General features: G+C 40.9%; 1 protein-coding gene across 4 annotated transcripts in view; it reads left to right on the top strand.

Moving 5' to 3' along the window:
* The window catches only part of ABCC13 (multidrug resistance-associated protein 11), a 155322-nt gene that overhangs the window by 8890 nt on the left and 124522 nt on the right, over positions 1-21910 (top strand). For all 4 annotated transcript variants that reach the window (XR_016103858.1, XM_088960046.1, XM_088960044.1 and 1 more), the window contains one exon: positions 7557-7626. Coding sequence is in view for 3 of the 4 variants with exons in the window: in XM_088960046.1 (XP_088816172.1) it covers positions 7557-7626 (70 nt within the window). In the remaining variant the exon portion in view is untranslated. The remainder of the gene's footprint in view (positions 1-7556; positions 7627-21910) is intronic.

Here is a 21910-nt window from a genome sequence, read left to right as displayed (position 1 = left end):
AAGCCCTTATGGCATACCAAACACTGCGTTTGTCCTATCTCTTTGAATTATTTTTGAACCAAACCTAGACCATATTTAAAGAGCTTATATCTTTCAAATTCTTGGAGGTCTTGGAAAACCTTAGAGAATTCTTTTATCACGCTTCTTTCAGTAAGTTTCATCAACTTCTGAGGCTAAAATTATACTGGCATACTTTCTATGCACTTGCGATGATTGCTCTAAATTCTAGAATGGCCTTTTCCTTGGCACTTTGAAATACAAGTGAAGAAAAACTAATAACTACAATCCTTGAAGAAACCATAAAATTTTGAGTAGATATTCATTTTTTGACGGATTAGTGGACTTATTAAAATATATGAAACACCTACTAAAGATAATTGATAGAGTAGGTCTAAATAACAACATATTATTGTCAGGTTATATGGAGTTGTTCATTTATATGGCCATATAGTTAATCCTGAGGGTTTCCGTCAATGGAAGTTTTGTCTGCTAGGATAACTTTCTAGTTAAAATACAAATAAAGGGGAATGGGGTCATATAAACCGAATTTATTCTAATTTACCCAAATTTCTTGTTCTTATTTCTACTTGTTGAGTGTCTCTTGCTGAAATCCCCAACTTTCTACACTTCCTTTCACAAGAAGCTTGGCCGAAATGAGCACATAAGGCTTTCTACTTGGTATCAGAGCAGGTTGAAGGTTCTTGAAGAGATTCGTTCCTGTAGCCCTAGATCGGCCGACTGCATGGAGATTTAAGAGGCTGATCGAAGCTTTTAGGTAAGCCCAGTTTTTGGATTTTCTTGATGGATCTGTATGCCCTGTAGCTGGTCTAGGGTTTTTCATCAAAATCAGGAAAAACTGGAGAAAGGGGAAGAGTCATGATTTTGTTGGACTCTTCAATTTTGACCTAGGTAGTGGCACCCTATTTTTTATGGTTCCTCTGGGTTTTTTGTAAGGGGCGATTCAAGTTCCATGTGGTTTGGAGGCCTCTAGAGAGGGCGGTTGCTTCTTCTCTCTCTTCTCCCCATCCCACCGAAAAGGAATCTTTCGTGGGAAGAAAGTCTAGGACACCAAAGGAGTGTCGTTGGTTCCAGAAGGTATTCTGTTTATTCTTGTTGCATTTTTTAGTTGTTTTCAATACCTCTTTGAGACACATGGAGGGACACAGAGTTTAATATAAGCCCGGGAATGAAATGGGACCAGTGGGAGGAGGTGCTGGAGACCCCTTTGGAGCCGGAACCATTACTACAGTTAGGTTGGATGGTACAAATTACTTGGAATGGTCCCAATCTGCAAAGATGGCCATTGGGGCTCGTGGAAAATTGGGGTATATTACTGGTGAAGAGGTAAAATCCGAAACTGGCAACTCCCGATGGGTGCAAGAAAATTATATGGTAATGACATGGTTGTGTAATTCTATGTTGCCACATATAAGTAAAAACTTTTTATGGGCAAACACTGCTAAGGAGATATGGGATGGGGTTGCAGAGACCTATTCACAGAAGGAGAATGTTGCTAGGGCTTATCAACTGAGAAATCAGATTATTGCTACTAGGCAGGGAGATAGATCTGTTGCAGCTTATTTTTCAGTCCTTAAGACCCTGTGGCAGGAGATTGACCATCTAGAGACCTTTGCTTGGGAAACCACCAAGGATGCAGCTATCTATCAAAGACACTTAGAGAAGTATAGGGTGTTCGAATTCCTTGCTGGCCTTAACCTTGAGTATGACATTGCATGACAACATCTTCTTTCCAGGGACAGTGTCACTCTCTCCCAAGCATATGCATTCGTGTTAGGAGAGGAGTGCAAGAGGGATGTAATGATGAAGAATCTCATGTTTGATCAGTCTGCTATGGTAAGTACTGTGAAACCTAAACAGAATGGCAATGAGAACAAGAAGGAAGACAAAAGGGACTTAGTCTGTGACTACTGTAAGAAACCAAAGCATACAAGAGATACTTGCTGGAAGCTTCACTCACATCTTGTGCCGACCAGATTGAAGAATAAGAAAGGAAATGCACATATGGCAGTTACTGGTGACACTCTGGCCCCCCTACTACAGTTGCCTTGGAGTCTGTTGCAGCTGCTGCAGTAAGGGCCGAGCTTGAGAGGTTTGGGTTACTTCTGAATCAGAGGGATACAACTAGTTCCAATTCAGCCGCAACCGGACAACAAGGTACAGGTAGCACAGGTGGAACTCACTCTACCTCCCTTGCCCACACAGGTAGTCCACATGCCACTGCAAACTATGTTCCTATTGCTAGAGCCTCAGAGCACATGATCCATTGCTCCACCATTTTCTCCTCTTACCAGCTCAGTTCTGGCAGAGATAGGGTCTCCACAGCTGATGGATCCCATGTTTCTATTGCTGGGAAGGGATCTGTTAGTAGTTTGACTAAGAATCTGAACTGCTCAATAATTTTTTCTCCTGGACATTGTATTTTGCAGGATCTGGATTCAAAGAGGACGATTGGGAGTGGTCGTGAAGTGAATGGAATCTATCTCCTGGATACTCTTCCAATTCACCAAAGTCATCATGTTTCCAAGGACAGTGAGTCAAAACTTGTGGATCGGATCATACTTTGGCATAATCGTCTAGGTCATTTGTCTTTTTCTTCTTTAAGTTCTTTGTTTCCAAAACTGTTTGAGTCTGTGAGTCTATCAAGGTTGAAGTGTGAAGGTTGTGAACTTGAAAAGCATTGTAGACACTCTTTTAAACCGAGTAATAAAAGATGTTCTTCTCTTTTTGATGTTATTCATTCGGATGTGTGGGGCCCTTATCATGTTCCCTCAATGGGCGGCTATCGCTATTTTCTTCTGTTTGTGGATGATTTCTCTCGACATTCTTGGATTTACTTGATGAAATCACGTGATGAGGTGCCATCCTTGGTGAGGCAATTCCATCAGATGGTATTAACACAGTTTGGAACTAGAATCAAGATGTTCAGATCTGACAATGCTAGGGAATATTTTGAGAGACATCTTGCCTCATATCTGTTGGAGTATGGTGTTGTCCATCAGAGTAACTGCTCCTACAGTCCACAGCAGAATGGTGTTGCAGAGAGAAAAACTAGACATAGTGTTGAGATGGCAAGAAGCATGATGATCACAGCGACAGTTCCGGTTCGTTTTTGGGGTGATGTTGTTCTCACGGCAGTATATCTGATTAATATGATGCCTTCTCGTATACTTGGATTCAGCACTCCATTCAGCTTTCTTTTTCTTCAGGGGGAGATGTTTCATATATCTCTAAGGGTGTTTGGGTGTGTCTGCTTTTCGCATATTCTTGGTCCTTACCATTCAAAGCTTGATCCCAAGGCAAAGAAATGTGTCTTCCTTGGATATGCATAGAATCAGAAAGGGTACCGCTGCTATGATCCAGTCTCTAGGAACCGGTTTGTTACTATGGACATCACCGTTTTCGAATCTACATACTTCTTCTCAAGGAATCCTTCTCAGGGAGAGTGTTTTGGAGAAGTAAGTCAGCAGTCTATCCCTCTCCTAGTTCTAGTTCCTGTGTCTACTACTGTGCTTGACAACCATCCGATGTCACCTACCTTGCCACCCCCTTTGCGTTCCGTCTCACAATATTATTCACGGTAGAGACTTCATAAGGAGGTTGATTCCACTACAACAGAACTCACACCACTTCCTGTCGATCCCTTGGAGACTCTAGATTCGGCTGATACAGATCCAGGTATTCCTCTTGATTCCTCTACTATTTCAGTTCCCATTGGTCCCACTAACACTATTACAGATAACCTTGATCTCCCTATTGCTCTTAGAAAAGGGAAGAGGAAGTGCACTGCCCATTGCATATCACAATACTTATCCTACAGTGGACTTTCTCCTTCCTACCGTGCTTTTCTCTCTTCTCTTGATTTGGTGTCTATACCCAAGGGTGTTAGTGAGGCTCTCTCCAAACCTGAGTGGAAGGCAGCTTTGCAAGAAGAGATGGAGGCTTTGATTAGGAATCAGACATGGGAGATTGTGAACCTACTAGAAGGCAATGAGATAGTTGGATGCAGATGGGTTTGCACAGTAAAGTATAAGGCAGATGGAAACATAGAGAGGTACAAGGCAAGACTTGTTGCAAAAGGATACACACAGACCTATGGCATTGATTATCTAGAGACCTTTGCACCAGTTGCAAAGATGACCTCTGTTCGGATACTCCTTTCTCTTGTTGCCTCATACTCTTGGCCCTTGTTTCAACTGGATGTGAAGAATGCTTTCCTAAATGGGGATCTACAAGAAGAGGTGTATATGGATCTTCCAGCTGGTTTTTATGATAATTCTAAAGAGGGAAAGGTATGCAAGCTGAAGAAGTCACTATATGGCTTGAAACAATCCCCCAGAGCATGGTTCGACAGATTCAGAAAGGCCCCGATTGTTTTTGGCTACACTCAAACTCAATCTGATCACACCTTGTTTGTGAAGCGTAGGGGATCCTTGGTGTCAATCCTAATTGTTTATGTGGATGATATTGTTGTCACTGGGAATATCTGAGTGAGATTGATAGTTTGAAGAGGAACCTGCATGAGGAATTTGAGATTAAGGACCTTGGAGAATGAGATACTTCTTAGGCATTGAAGTTGCAAGATCGAAACATTGAATTTTTATCTCTCAAAGGAAGTATGTCTTGGACCTTCTCCAAGAAACAGGGAAACTTGGAACAAAGGCAGCTAGCACCCCCATTGATCAGAACCATAGAATCAATGCATCAGAAGGTGAACCAGTAAAGGACCTTGGGAGGTACCAAAGACTTGTGGGTCGGCTACTATACTTGTGCACGACAAGACTGGACATCTCCTATGCAGTAAGTGTAGTGAGCCAATACATGCATGCTCCACGAGACCAGCACTGGAAGGTAGTTGATAGGATCCTTGCTTATTTGAAGGGACATCCAGGTAGAGGCATATTGTTTACTGATCATGGATAGCTCAAGCTAGAGACCTATACAGATGCAGACTGGGCAGGATGCCTCGATGATAGAAGATCAACTTCAGGAGTGTGCACCCTAGTTGGGGGTAACCTAGTCTCATGGAAGAGTAAAAAACAAACAGTTGTGGCAAGATCAAGTGCAGAAGCCGAATATAGGGCCATGGCACATGGAGTTTCAGAACTTCTCTGGATCTGTTCTCTGTTGGAAGAAATCGGTGTTCAGGCAGAAGAGCCTATGATGCTATACTGCGATAACCAGGCAGCAATTAATATTGCTCATAATCTAGTCTAGCATGACAAAACTAAGCACATTGAAGTAGATAGACATTTTATCAGAGAAAGGGTAACTTCTGGAGAAGTTTGTCTTCCATACATTTCTTCTGATCTGCAGCTTGCTGATGTCCTCACAAAAGTCGTTGCAAAGAATAAGCTGGAGCATGATCTACGCAAGTTGGGGATGTATGACATCTACTCCCAACTTGAGGGGGAGTGTTGAGTGGGCCGACTTGTGTTTAGTTTATTTTCTTTTAAATTAAGATGTTGTTGGGCCTTGGGCCCATTAGTTTTTATTTTTTAAAGAGCTGTAATTACTTAGTTTGAGTTGCCGCCCTACTAAGGGCATCCTTGTAATATCTCATACTTAAGTTAATTATAAATAGAATGAGGGGCTGGCGGCTAGGGTTATGTTAATCTATCCTAGTCGACCTTCTTCTCTTTTCTTCCCTTTCCTCTGTCTCTTGTTGAAATCCCCAACTTTCTACTCTTCCTTTCACAAGAAGCTTGGCTGAAATCAGCACATAAGGCTTTCTACTCTACTCAAGGGTTTTGGATTTCAGAACTTAACTCATATATACTGACCAAGATTATGGACCAAAAAGACTCTTTTATGCTGTCCAAAAATCTAGAAAATAGGATGCTACTGTGCTTTGCGTTTGTTTTTCTTATTTCTTAAAACCCAGTTATGGCTTTGTTGCATTCACTTGAATCATTATCTATTATTTTCCAATTTCCAGTTGAAACATTTGAAGCATTATCCTATTTAGTATACCATAGCTTTTCTGATTATAGAGAAGTAGAGCTGTAATGTTGGTTGTGCTGTGTTGGGCCTGTAGTGGGCCGTGCCTGCTTGGCACAAATGTGAAAAGAGGGGCGAGGCTGTGGGCTGGCATGATTTTTTCTTTTTCTTATCTTTTTTAAATTGAAAAAACTATGAAAAATTAACAAGATAAACAACAAATTGAAAAACAATATCTTAAAATATGATTTCATATGAATTTTAATGTATACAATTGTTCATATATGAAATAATAAAATAAAAATGGAAAAAATTACAATGAAATTGGAATAAAATAGTATAATAAAATTGAAAATAAAAATTTATATACATATATATATTTATGTATGTATACATATCACTATATCTATCTATCTATCATTATATCTATATCTATATCTATATCTATATGAATGTGTGTGTGGTCTGTGCTGGGATAGGCCATTTTCGTGTGCTGTGTTGTGAAAGCCTATGTGTCTGGACCCCTTAAGTCTGGCACGATCCAAATCATGTTGGCCCACGGGCGGCCTGACCTGTTTTACAACTCTACAAAGTTCTTTAGGCTAGTAACTAGAAATTAAGTAGTTTATTAAATAAATGAAGCAAAAATCTTTCTCCAAATAGTGTTCTGCCACAAGAGGAGCTATTTTTTCCATCTAAATGGTGAAATCTGTTTTGTAACTCATATCACAAATTGCCTTGGTTCTATAAGAGCAAGATGGAGTAACTAGTATATGCATACTCTTAGAAGTTCTTGAGGATGCGAGTTTCTTTAACTCCTTGTGCCCACCAAAAAATAAAACCTATGAATTGAAATCCTAATTCCTAGTATATGAGAAATGCTGGACAACTTCCCCAGGTTTCCTTGTACTCTGTACATGAAAAGAAGAGGGAATTGAGAGTAATCAGTTTCCCTAAGAATACATTTTTCTTTCACTATGATGACAAACATTTACATTGTCGCATTTAAAAAAGTGATTTTAATTAACTACAATATCTTAGGTAATAAAGAGAGAAAAAGGGTAGCCCAAGCACATAAAAATAGCCTCTTGTATCTTATATAAAAAACAAACATCTAATCCTGCAGATTGGGGCCCCAGACCAGCCCCTTTAGCTATGTTGTTGGTTCTTGATAGAGCACTATTGTGGATGCCATTTAGAAAAATGTCATGTTGATCCAGAATCTAGAAAATATTTCATAATTAGAAGGCATTTTGCCATCTTTTTGACTTGATTTGAATCCTTTAAGTGAGAAAACATCCTAGGTCACAATTTGGGACTTGATGAACTAAATTAGAAATTAGATGTTTGTGGTGTATTTCAATTTTATATTTTATATCCTATCTCCAACAACTTATTGAGATAACTAGGGGTGCAACTTGGATTGGGTTGGGTTGGAAATTTGTCAAATTTCCAATGGGACCAAACCCTAACCTGAGTCCGATGTAATTGAAAATCCTCAAGTCGGGCAACCCAACTTGCAATCCTGGAGATATAACACACTAAATTTCTTGTTAACTGTTAATAATATTCCTTTCATTGATTTTCATATTTTGCAGGTATTAAATGATTGTATTGGTTTTGTGGGACCTCTACTTCTCAATAAACTAATTTGGTTTCTTCAAAAAGGTGCTGTATTATTTGATGACAATTTTTTTTATTAGTAAGTAATAGATCCAAATTGTGTTGATATGTGCAAAACAAGATAACTACAAGACCCTAGAGTAACAAAAAACAACCAAGGACATCCACAACCCAATCGAGGATTATCTTAATACTAATATACATCACATGCACAAAAGAAACTAGTTTGGCATATTGGTGTACCAAAGGAGCTCTTCTCATTTCTCCCTATCTGAATGAGGTTTCAAACTGGTATGCATATCCCAAGCCTCTCAAAACCTTTATCCTTCATTGCTTAACCCACTTCTATCATATTATAGCTTAGGATCTTCATTAGTTAACCTTTTCTTCCTCTTCCCTACTTTATCCTTATCTTCTTCATATCTGCTTGCTGTTTGTTTCGATTGTGATAATTGATTTTGGATTTCAAATTCTCCACTTCCTTCTTTGTTCTCTTATATTTCCAATGAGACTACACCAATTTATTGCGGTCCTCTTTCTTTTCATCCACAACGTGGGAAAGACCCAATTGTTCTGCCACATTGTATCTGTTATGCAGGAGAGAAGAATGAAAGAAGAGAGAAAAGAGAGAGAAGAATAGAGAAGAGAGAACTGAGAGCTCAAAGATACTGCTGGAGGCGCAACATTTTAATATATATACTAGGGCGACAACAACTAAAATAAAAAAGGAGTAAAAGTACAATAGTACCCCTACGGTACTATACATAGGAAAAAATAACAGCTGTTAACACTCCCCCTCAAGTTGGGACATAGATGTCAATCATGCCCAACTTGTCACATAAATCATGATGTCTTGAGTGGTGTATTCCTTTTGTAAAGATGCCTGCAAGTTGATCCTCAAAGCTGACATAGGGAGTACACACTTCCCCTGTGATAACTTTCTCTCTGATAAAATACTTGTCGACTTCGATGTGTTTAGTTCTATCATGTAGCACAGGGTTAGCAACAATGTTTATGGCTGCTTTGTTATCACAGAATAGGGTCATAGGTCTGTCCACTGGAAAGCCCAACTCACTCAACAGATTCTTTATCCACATAATTTTAGCCACTCCATGAGCCATTGCTCGATATTCAGCTTCAACATTGGATCTAGCCACCACACTTTGCTTTTTGCTTCTCCAGGTAACTAGATTTCCTCCTATGAAGGTGTAGTAGCCACTAGTTGACTTTCTGTCATTTAGGGATCCTGCTCAATCTGCATCAGTATACACTTCAACTTTCAAATGTCCATGCCTTTGAAACAACAAGCCAGCACCTGGAAACCTTTTAAGGTATTAGAGGATTCTTTCTGCTACTTCAAGATGAGTGGTCATAGGGGCATGCATGAACTGGCTAAGGACACCAACTACATAAGCAATGTTTGGGCGGGTCATAGAAAGATATAACAATCTCCCTATAAGTCTCTGAAACTGTTTCACATCCTTGATAGGTTCACCTTGGCTGTCACCTAATTTATGGTTAGGATCAATGGGGTAATCAACTAGCTTCACTCCCATTTTTCCCGTATCCTGGAGTAAAGCTAGGACATACTTCCTTTGGGAAATGAAGATACCCCTTTTTGAGTGGGCAACTTCAATTCCTAGGAAGTATCTTAGAGGACCTAGATCCTTTACTTCAAACAGTGTGGCAAGAAAACTCTTCAACTTTTGGATTTCATCCTTCTAGTCGCCAGTGATAATTATATCATCAACATATACTATCAAAGCAGCAATTTTACCTTCTCCTCTTTTCACAAACAATGTGTGATCAGATTGACATTGCTTGTATCCTTTTTGCTGAACCGTTGCATGGAATCTGCTGAACCAGTCTCTCGGTGATTGTTTCAACCCGTATAAAGACTTCTTCAACCTACACACCTTCTGTTCATTGCCTTGAGCCTGAAAACCAGGGGGTTATATCATGTAAACTTCCTCTTCAAGGTCACCATTCAAGAATGCATTTTTGATATCAAGCTGATGTAGATTCTAGTCAAGATTAGCAGCAAGAGAGAATAGAACTCTAATGGAGTTTATCTTGGCAACGGGTGCAAAAGTCTCTGCATAATCAACTCTGTACACTTGTGTAAACCCCTTTGCCACTAAACGAGCTTTATACCTCTCCACCGTGCCATCAACCCTATGTTTGACTGTGAACACGCATTTACATCCAACTGGATCTTTTCCCTTAGGAAGATCTACAAGTTCCCATGTGCCATTTTTATGAAGGGCATTAATTTTTTCCTTCATAGCATCTGTCCATTCAGGTACTGAAAGAGCTTCTGCTACATTCTTAGGGATAGGGACACTGTCAATGGATGTGAGAAAGGCTCGAAAAAAGAGGGTGAAATGTTTTCATAGGAAACAGTTGAAAACAACCCTCTTGAAGTATAGAACTGCTTGAGATTAGATACAAAACCAAAAAACAAACAAGAGAAGATTAAGAAGATGAGAGAGAGAGAGCTGGCGGCAATGAGAGTTAGAGAGTGAGAGGTTTGAACTAAATTTCTCTCTAACACTCTAAAACATTTTATTAAATTAATCTTTGAATTATTACAGAGAGGCCCTTGGGTGGGCAAGAAATTACAAAAATAGAGTATATAAGAGTATGGGCCCAGAATAAGGCCCATTACAGAGAAAAACATAAGCATAACATAGAATGACAGCCTATGGGCTATTCGGCCCATCTCCTCTACACTCCCTCTCAAGCTGAGCATAGATGTTAATCATGCCCAGCTTGCCAGTGTCATGTTGAAGCCTTGCCTTGGAAATACCCTTGGTGAGGAAATCTGTCAATTGTCCTTCTGAAGTAATGAATGGAAGACACACTTCACTGGAAGAGACTCTTTCTCGAATAAAGTGTCTATCAACCTCAATATGCTTGGTTCTATCATGTTGTACTAGGTTGTGAGCAATGTTGATGGTAGCCTGATTATCACAGTACAACATCATGGGTTTGTCATGATCAATCCCAAGTTCTTCCATTAAGGGCCTTAGCCACAACAATTCAAAGACTCCATGTGCCATGGCTCTATACTCTGCTTCGGCGGAGGATCGGGCCACAACTGATTGTTTCTTACTCCTCCAAGAGACAACATTACCAGCCACCAGACTGCAATACCCTGAAGTAGATCTTCTATCATCAATATTTCTAGTCCCATCAACATCAGTATAGGCTTGAAGTTTCAGATGACCATGGTTGGTAAATAGAATTCCTTTTCCTAGAGAGCCTTTCAGATAGCACAAAATTCGTTCTGCTGCTGCCATATGAGTATCTCTAGGAGCATGCATGAACTGGCTAATACAACTGACAGCATACGCAATATCTGGCCGAGTCATGCACAGGTTCAGGAGCTTTCCAAGAAGTCTCTAAAAGACCCCTTTGTCTTCTAACGATGTTTCATCCGAAGCTGAAAGTTTGCGACTCATATCAATGGGAGTTGCAGCTGGTCTAGCACCCATTTTTCCAGTTTCAGACAGCAAATTAAGGACATATTTCCTCTGGGAAATAAGAATCCTATCCTTGGATCTAGCAACTTCTATGCCAAGGAAGTATCTCAACTCCCCCAGATCCTTAATCTCAAATTCTGTATGGAGGAAAGACTTAGGGCCCGAATGCCTGAGGCATCATCCCCAGTCACTATAATGTCATCAACATACACAATGAGATACACTGCTAGAGATCCACTTTTCTTCACAAAGAGAGTATGATCTGACTGTGTCTGAACATAACCGAATTTAACAAGTGCAGCTCTAAATTTCTCAAACTAGGCTCTAGGAGACTGTTTGAGGCCATAAAGTGATTTCTTCAATTTGCATACATTTCCTTGTAAGTCACTATTCAGAAATGCATTCTTTACATCCAACTGATAAAGAGGCCAATCAAAGTGAGCTGCCAGAGATAAGAGAACCCTCACAGATGTCATCTTGGCAACAGGGGCAAAGGTCTCAAGGTAGTCAATCCCATATGTCTGTGTGTAGCTTTTTGCAACAAGTCTAGCCTTGTACCTCTCAATAGTCCCATCAGCCCTGTATTTAATGGTAAAGACCCACTTGCACCCAATTGGACCCTTCCCTTCAGGCAAATCCACCACCTCCCAAGTATCATTTTTGTGTAGAGCATCCATTTCAGATTTCATGGCATCTCTCCATTTTGGAATCGTAAGAGCTTCTGACACAGACCTAGGAATGGGGTTAGAAGCAACTGAAGAGAGGTAGGCAAAGTATGAAGGAGAAAGTAGATCATAAGAAAGGTGTTTGGAAATGCAGTGTGCAGTGCACTTTCGCTTTCCTTTCCTAAATGCAATGGGGACATCAAGTTACTGGGAAAGGTGGTTCCAAAGAGGCTGAAGCAGTACCTGTTATCTCATCTATGATTGGGAATGTATGAGTCTCATCTGTTGTAAGGGAAACAACTTGCTCATTCCTGGATCTTTGCCTTTGATACACTGGGATTATGGGTATGACGAGGAGGTAAAGAACTAGGGGCAATAGGGCAAGAGGAGTGAAGTGATTGATCCTCCTTTGATTCATTTGGTGAGGATACAGGCTTGTCAAGTGACTCAACTAAGACAGGAAGAGGAAGAGCAAATACTTGTGACAGACTCTCCCCCTGTTGACAATGTCCTTCCTGAGAGGAACCATAAAAAGGAGAAAGCTCATCAAAGGTAACATCCATAGAGACATGTTGAGTGCTAGTCTTTGGATCAAAACAACAATAACCCTTTTGTGTGGGGGAGTAACCAAGGAAGATACATTTGTGGTCTTTTGGTTCAAACTTATGTCTCTGGGCACTTGGAATGTGAACATAACAGGTACAACCAAACACACAAAGAGGAATTAGGAAGAAATCCTTGTCTGGATGAAGAAGACTGAAGGGGGATTTAAACCCTAAAACCTTGGATGGCATACGGTTTATGAGATAGGTAGCAGTAAGAACATCACCCCAAAATCTTGTGGGAACATGTGAGGCAAACAAAAGGCTCCTTGCAACTTCAACAATATGTCTATTTTTCCTTTCAGCAACTCCATTTTGTTCAGGGGTTCTAACATAGGAGCTTTGGTGAATAACCCCCATTTCAGAGAGATACAAGGATAAACTCTTCTCAAAATACTCTTTTGCATTGTCAGATCTGAAAACCTTAATTCTGATATCAAATTGAGTTAAAACAAGCTCATGAAATTGCCTCACAAGTCTTGGGACTTCATCACGTGATTTCATTAGGTATATCCAAGTGAATCTATAAAAGTCATCAATAAACAGGATGAAATATCTGTAGCCCCCCATAGAAGATAAGTGGTAAGGCCCCCACACATCAGAGTGCACAACATGAAAAGGAAAAGAAGATCTTTTTTTGCTCATAGGGTAATTGTTTCTACAATGCTTTGACAACTGACATGACTCACAATTGAGACTGGACACACTGACTCCCTTAAACAATTCGGGAAGTAAATGACTTAAAGCAGAAAAAGGTAAATGACCCAACCGATAATGACTCAACATAATTCGACTGACAGACTCTGAATAAGTAGAACCAAAGGCAACATTCTTGGGATGATCAAAGCATTGGCCAGGAGTGTCGAGTAAGTATATTCCATTCGCTTCATGGCCACTCCCAATCACCTTCCGAGACTCCAGGTCCTAAAACACATAGTGAGAAGGGAAAAAGGTTACACAACAATTCAATAACTTGGTCAAGCTGCTTACAGATAATAAATTGGTATTTAATTTAGGTACATGAAGAGTGTAAGATAAGAGTAAGGAGTCTGTAGCCTTGACAGTTCCCTTGCCAGAAATAGAGGCAAGAGAACCATCAACTAAGGTGATTTTTGTCTCAACCAGGAAGCAAATCATACGAAACAAACAAAGTGGAAATGTTGGTCTTGTGATCAGAAGCACCTGAGTCTATGATCCAAGGGGTCTTAGGATTATCTGAGGTGGATGCATGGTTAGTATAAGCTCTTATACTTGAGTGAGCAAATGCGGTGGTGGCTAAATTTCCAGAAGGGTTGGATGATGAAGTTACACCTTCAAGATGGCTGATCATCTTTCCAAACTTCTCATACTCAGCTTTCATGGCTGCCAACTGTGCACAGACAGACTCAACTTCTGTATCTGTACCCATGGCTGCATTTGCACTCCCTGTCTTTCTACTATCATTTTTCTTCTGGAACCGAACAGGGACAAGACTGGGATGCAATTTCCAACAGTTGTCCTTGGTGTGTTTCGGCTTCTTGCAATATTCACAGACCACCTCCTTCTTTCCTGTGCCACTGGGAGCCTCTATAACCCCTTTGTGTTTAACCTCCATATTTGCAAAATGATCATTGATGCCAACTCCTTGAACCTGTACTTGTCTTCTACTCTCTTCACTGTTGACCAAAGCATATGCTTGCAACAATGAAACACTTTCCTTGGACAAAATGTTTTGCTTTGTGATATCATATTCAGGATTCAGCCCAGTTAGGAACTCAATGACCCTATTCCTTTCAACTAATTTCTTGTATGTTTCAGCATCCTTAGGGGTATCCCATGTCATAGCCTCTATCAAATCAATATCTTGTCATAGATTTCAGGGTTGAGAAGTATGCCGCAAGGGATTTCTCCCCCTGTCTTAGATTCTTCACATCACTCCTCAGTTTGTAGGCTTTGGCAACATTCAATTTCTGAGAGTAGGTTTCTGCAACACTATCCCAGATTTCCTTAGCCGAGTTCATCCAAATATAGTGTTGACTAATCTGTGTCTGCATTGAATTCATAAGCCACCCAATCACTGTGTATTTCTCTTGCATCAATCTCTCATAAGATGGATCGTCCTTTGGGGGAGCTTTCTTGCTCCCAGAAACAAACCCCCATTTTCCTCTGCTACAAATATGGATTTTCACTGATTGTGACCATGCGAAGTAGTTGGTCCCATCAATTTTAACTGTAGTTTCAGCCAACATAGAATCGGTTGGGGTTCCCAAAGTCTGTCCATATTCAACAACACTCTTGCTTTCAAGGTCTGAGAAGTCCATCATGAAAATGTTCCAATTAGGGTTTTAATAAGTTTCTCAAAGTGCAGGGATTCTTGATGAACTTGGTTTGAGCTGAATCGGCAACACCACACAGCTCACAAAATTAGTTCAGTCTTGACAATCGTGACAGCCAAGCTCGATGGGAGCTCTTTCTAGAAGAAGAAATACTATTTCAGCCTTCAAGGGGCAACCAACAGACCTCCAAACACAAAGTATTCCAGGTCCCCAACAACCGTTGTCCCAAAGAGAAGAAATAACAATCCATAGTCCTTAAGAGGCCTTTTAACAAATGTGCAGTAGTTAACACCCTACTGATAACTAGTAGAAACCACTTCAATAGTATTTTGTATAGGTCCAAGAAAATGCTGGGCTGAATTGGAGATTAATACCACTAAGTCCAAACCAGTTTCAGCAACTTGACAGTCCAACAACAGCCGAACTGCTCCCCAAAATAACCCAGAAATCTGTGTTAAATCAGTCCAGCAACAATCGAACAGTAGGGCAAAATGGAGAGCGGTTTTGAGTACTTTAACAACCCTCCCAAGCAAAGAAAATAACCCAACAATAACTGCGGTAACTTACAGTATGTGAATCTCTGATTTGAGCTTCAAATCAGGCCGAACACCTTTCTCTCTGATTCTTCCTGGTCACCAAACTATTCTCCAAGTGGGTAGAGACTTGGGCACCCTCCAATGACCTCCAAGAACCAGGCGAATGACTTTAAACTTCCAGCTCTAGAACATCCTCATGCAGTCGGCTGGACTAGAACCACATGAGGGTCACGCCAAGCTCTGGCCTACTCTGATACCAAGTTGAAAACAACCATCTTGAAGTATAGAACTGCTTGAGATTAGATGCAAAACCAGAAAACAAACAAGAGAAGATTAAGAAGATGAGAGAGAGAGAGAGCTAGCAGCAATGAGAGTTAGAGAGTGAGATGTTCGAACTAAACCTCCCTCTAACACTCTAAAACATTTTATTAAGTTAATCTTTGAATTATTACAGAGAGGCCCGTGGGTGGGCAAGAAATTACAAAAATAGAGTATATAAGAGTATGGGCCCATAATAAGGCCCTTTACAGAGGAAAACATAAGCATAACATAGAATGACAGCCTATGGGCCATTTCGCCCATCTCCTCCACAGAAACAAAGTGGGAAATGGGGTGTTTAGTGGTGCACGATCTAACACCTTTCTTGTGAGCAATAGGAAGTACAGGGTCTTTAGCAACAGAGGTATCAACTGCAATGGTGTCAGGAACATCAATGGGAACCAAGATACCTGAGTGGGTATGATCCGTCCCCGAAGAGTTTAATGGCACTAGAGTTACAACTTCTAGATTCTCCACAACTCTTGAATTTGGTTGGCCTTTGTGACGACGGAAGAAGACACGAAAAGGAGGAGGATCAGGAAGAGGAGGGAGCTGAACTAGTTTCTCCTCATTCCTACTCTCCCCCTGAGGAGAAACAGGGAAAAAAGGCTCACTCTCAAAGAAAGAGACATCCATGGAAACATAGAATTTCCGAGAAACAGGATCAAAACAATGGTATCCTTTCTGAGTGAAGGAGTACCCTAGGAATATGCAAGGAATACCACGATGATCCAATTTCCCACGAGTGGGGGACAAATTTTGGACAAAGCAACGACAACCAAACACATGAGGAGGAATGGGAAGAAGGGAAGCCTTAGGAAAGAGAAGCTAATGTGGGGCTTTGCACTCTAACCAACAAGAGGGCATACGGTTGATGAGGTAGGTAGCACAAAGGCAGCCTTAAGCCAAAAACGTTTTGGGACATTCATATGGAGTAGTAAACCCCGGGCCACTTCAAGGAGGTGTCGATTCTTTCTTTCAGCGACACCATTTTGTTGTGGTGTTCGGGCACAAGAGCTACGGTGAAGTGAACCACGTGACACAAAATTTCGTGAGATCACTATGAAAATACTCTTTGGCATTATCTGACTGAAAAATTTGGATTTCAGTTTGAAATTGGGTGAAGACCATCCATTGAAAATCTTGGATAATTTTGGGTACTTCATCCCTGGTCCGCATGGGATATACCCATGTATATCTAGAATAATCATCAATAATGGTAATAAAATACTTGTAGCCACTCTCAGATGGTAAAGTAACAGGGCCCCACACATCAGAATGAACAATGTGAAAAGGAAATTCAGATTTATTATTTTTTGAAAGAAAATGAGTTCTACACTGCTTACTCAATTGACAAGTTTGACAAGAGAAATCTGAAACGAACACTGACTTAAACAATTTTGGAAACACTACTTTCAAAGACTCAAGAGATAAATGACTAAGACGACAATGCGATAAATAAACTTGACTCTTAGACTCTGTGACTTGAAGACTAGCCTTATTCTCCAACATGTAAAGTCCATCAACCATACATCCTCTACCAATTGTCCTCCCCAAGGCCAGATCCTGGATCACATAGTAAGAAGGGAAAAAGGTCACTGAGTAGTTTAAGGAATTAGTAATACTACTAACAGAGAACAAATTAATGGGAAATTTCGGAACATGTAAAACCTCAGAAAGGGTAAGGCCGAGAGGGAGAGAAATGGTTCCTTGACCAGCTATGGTAGTATATGATCCATCATCTAGTCTCACCTTGTCTCTTCCAGAAAGAAGGTGATAGGTTTGAAAGTAAGAGGACGTACCAGTCATGTGTTTTGACGCTCAAAAATCAATGATCCAGGGAGTGTCAGGGTTATGAGAAGCAACATGGAAAGCTGTGGCAGAGTTACCTGATGTAGATGCAAATGAAGTTGAGGGAGGAGCATCCATCTGACGATTTGCTCTACCATAGAGCTTTAAATGGTCACGGAAGGAATTTATAATATCCTCCCTTGGGTCAGATCCAGGTGAATGTGTCTGAGTCACAGTATGAATGGGGGGCTGATTCTCCTGAGCAGCCATGTTTGCCATAGTGTGTTTTCTTGTACCTTGCTATCCTGACTTTTTATTCATATCTGAACCTTGCTTCTTATTCAGATCTTGAGCCCATTTCGGCTTCCGGTGAGGATCCTAGCATGTGTCTCGGGTGTGTCGGGGTTTCTGGCAATGAGTACACTACAATTTGTCCTTGTCATCTATTGTCAGTTGTTTATGTATTCAGGTTTAGTACCATAAGGATACTGTTGTAATTTCTCATTTGTTTACATTGTTCGGCTGTACTAGTATAAATAATAATATATCATTCTTTCGCCCCCTAAGTTCTGAAGGGGCTTTCAGTCCTCTCGATTCTCCTCTCCTCTCTCCCTCTCTTCTCTCCTCTCGTCTCTTCATTTGCTCTTGCTCTTGCTCAACATGGTATCAGAGCAAGTCGTCCAGGCCTGAAGGGTGGTGTCAAGCAAACCTGTTGTTCAATGTCGAGCAGATAGTCTTTTCATCTCCCAGGGCTGTATCCATCAAACTGCTAATTAGTTGTATTCAGTTCGACCCAGAAGTTATAGAGACTTTTCATCTTCCAACCTAGAAGTTGTATTCATTGTCTATTCGACTGTAGAGAGGCTATCATCTGAGGTTTGTAGAGGGAGTTCTGGTTTACAAAGAGGCTATCATCTGAAGTTAAAAGAGGTACTGTTCATTTACTGTTCGGCTGCCCTACGGATTGACTGTTTATTGATTGACTGTTCAGTCGATTGATGGACTATTGATGGACTGTATTTCTTTAACAAAGCAGCTGTATTCGGCATTTTTTTTGTATTTCTTTACCCCTTCAATGGACTGTTGATGTCCTAAAGCAGATATTGTATTGATCTCAGTCATTGACTGTTCGGCTACCAGACCTGCCGATTAGGGGTGTGGTGAACTTCACCTTGTTTTTTCTATTCTGTTGGAGGGTCATATGACCTCTGTACAATTGTAGGTCATATAGACCTGATTATGTACTGCAACTGCAGTGTTTTTTTTTGGATTCCTACAAGACCGTAGGTTATATAGACTTGTTCCAGTACTGCAACAGCAGTTTGCTCCCAGTGAAACCGTAGGTCAGAAGGACCTGTTTCTATAATAGCCTTGTACGGAAGTACTCCTTTGGTTGTTGTTTTTTCTTAAACCAGAAATCATGAGTAGTGAAGATTCAGCCACATCTGGAGTTTCCTCAATGCTGAATGGAATGGGTGGGGGTGACCTATCCTTTCCTATGGCTGTTGTCCCTCTTGATGGTTTAAATTACCTAGAGTGGTCAAGAGGGATCAGGTTATACATCACTGCAAGGGGGAAGATAGGCTATATTAATGGGAGGATAAAAGAACCATCCTCCGGGAGTGCTGAATATGATAGATAGAATCAGGAGAACAGTATTGTTATGTCCTGACTCTTGGTTTCCATGCAACCTCAAATCAGGAAGAATTTCATGTGGGCTGAAACTGTGAATGAAATCTGGGAACAAGCAAAATCTACATATTCAGAATTGCGACACTATGCCAAAATTTATCAACTGCAGGCAACATCTTCTACTTGTAGACAGGGGGAGAGGTCTTTATCGGTCTATTACTCTGACTTAACATTTGCCTGGAAGGAGTTGGATCACTACTAGAGTGTGGATTGGAAGTGTGATGAGGATGCTAAGAAGTACAAACAACTTGTCTCCCAGCAAAGGGTGTTTGCATTCTTACATGGTCTGAATCCTATGTATGAATCTATCAGAGTTCAGATTCTCAGCTCTAAGGATCTCCCTTCTGTTCAGGAAGTCTATGCTCTTGTACAATCTGAAGAAAGCAGGAGAAATTTGATGAACAACCCTGGTGGGGATGTTGTTGTGTTAGTTGCAAAAGGGGGTGTATCTACTAGTGGGGGATCTTCTTCCCGGAAAGGAGATCTCCAGAAAAAAACAGAAGATAAGGAAAAATTGTGGTGCACTCATTGCCAGAAACCCCGACACACCAAAGATACCTATTGGGATCTTCATGGGAAACCAAAATGGGCTCAAGATTTGACTAAGAAGCAAGGTTCAGAGGTGAATAAGAAGTACGGACAGCAAAATACAAAGAAACATCACATGGCCAACATGGCTACTCGGGAGCATCAGCCCCCCATTTCTACTGTGACTCAGACACATCTCACTGGACCTGACCCGAGGGAGGACATTATGAATTCCTTCTGTGACCATTTAGAGCTCTATGGTAGAGCAATTCATCAGATGGATACTCCTCCCTCAACTTCATTTGCATCTACGTTAGGTAATCCTGCCACTGCTTTCCATGTTGCTTATCACACCCATGACTCTCAATGGATCATTGATTATGGAGCATCAAAACATATGACTGGTACGTCCTCTTACTTTCAAACCTATCACCCTCTTTCTGGAAGAGACAATGTGAGACTAGCCGATGGATCATACTCTTCCATAGCTGGTCAAGGAACTCTCTCTCTTCCTCTTGGCCTTACCCTCTCTGATGTTCTTCATGTTCCAAATTTTCCCATTAATTTGTTCTCTGTTAGTAGTGTTACTAATTCCTTGAATTGCTCAGTGACTTTTTTCCCTTCTCATTGTGTGATTCAGGATCTGGCCTCGGGGAGGACGATTGGTAGGGGTCGTATGGCTGATGGACTTTACATGCTGGAGAATAAAGCTGGTCTTCATGTTACAGAGTCTGAGTCAGTCTTGTAAGAAAAAAGTCTATTTATGGCATTGTCGTCTTGGTCATTTGTCTTTTGAGTCTTTGAAAGTTGTATTCCCAGAACTGCTTAAGTCAATGTCTGTCTCTGATTTTTCTTGTCAAACGTGTCAGTGAGTAAACACTGTAGAACTCATTTTCTTCAAAGACATAGTAAATCTGAATTTCCATTTCACATTATTCATTATGATGTGTGGGGCCCTGTTACTTTACCATCTGAGAGTGGCTATAAGTATTTCATTACCCTCATTGATGATTATTCTAGATTTACGTGGGTATACCCGATGCGAACTAGGGAAGAAGTACCAAAAATCATTCAAGATTTCCAGCGGATGGTCTTCACTCAATTTCAAACTGAAATCCAAATTTTCCAATCAGATAATGCAAAAGAATTTTTTCATAGTGACCTCACGGAATTTTTTGCTTCGCATGGTTCCATTCACCGTAGCTCTTGTGCCCGCACACCACAACAAAATGGTGTGGCCGAACGGAAGAACCGACATCTCCTTGAAGTGGCTAGAGGTTTACTACTTCATATGAATGTTCCCAAACGGTTTTGGCTTGAAGCTGTTCTTTGTCCACTTACCTTATAAACCGTATGTCCTCTCGTCGGTTAGAGTACAAAGCCCCACATCAACTTCTCCTTCCTAAGGCTCCCCTTCTTTCTATTCCTCCTTGTGTCTTTGGTTGTCGGTGTTTTGTCCAAAATCTGTCTCCCACCCATGGGAAATTGGACTCTCGTGCTATACCTTGCATATTTCTTGGTTACACCTTCACTCAAAAGGGATACCGTGTTTTTGATCCTGTTTCTCGTAAATTCTATGTCTCCATGGATGTTTCTTTATTTGAAGATGAGCCTTTCTATCCTGTTTCTCCTTAGGGGGAGTGTAGACATGAGGAGAAACTGGTTCAGCTTCCCTCTCTCCCTGACCCTCCACCTTTTCTTGTTTTTTCTTGTCGTCGCAAAGGCCAGCAAAATCCAAGAGCTGTAGAGAATCCGGAAGCTGTACCTCCAGTGCCACCAGACTTCTCGAGGGAGGATCATACTCACTCAGGTATTTTAGCTCCCAATGATGTCCTTGAATCTATTGAAAATGATTCCTCTACTGCTAATGATCTTGACCGTCCTATTGCTCACAGGAAGGGTGTTAGATTGTGCACCACAAAACATCCCATTTCCAACTTTGTCTCCTATGAGAACATTTCATCCTCATTCCGTGCCTTCCTTACCTCTATTGACAGTGTCCCTATCCCTAAGAATGTGGCAGAAGCTCTTTCAGTTCCTGAATGGGCAAATGCCATGAGGGAAGGAGTTAATGCTCTTCACAAAATTGGCACATGGGAACTTGTTGATCTTCCTAAGGGAAAGGTTCCAGTTGGATGTAAATGGGTGTTCACAGTCAAGCATAAGGCTGATGGAACAGTGGAAAGGTATAAAGCTCGCTTAGTGGCTAAGGGATTTACTCAAGTGTATGGAGTTGATTATGCATAAACTTTTGCCCCCGTTGCCAAGATGAATTCCATTAGAGTCATTTTCTCTCTTGCGGCCAATCTGGATTGGGTTTTACACCAGCTGGACATCAAGAATGCATTCTTGAATGGTGACCTTGAAGAGGAAGTGTACATGATTCAACCTCCTGGG

This window comes from Nelumbo lutea, chromosome 8 (assembly GCF_056320005.1).
Source record: "Nelumbo lutea isolate HS-2025 chromosome 8, American lotus-T2T, whole genome shotgun sequence".
In the NCBI taxonomy this organism is placed as follows: domain Eukaryota; kingdom Viridiplantae; phylum Streptophyta; class Magnoliopsida; order Proteales; family Nelumbonaceae; genus Nelumbo; species Nelumbo lutea.
The sequence above is the reverse complement of the archived record's forward strand: the minus strand, read 5'-3'. Positions and strand labels throughout refer to the sequence as shown.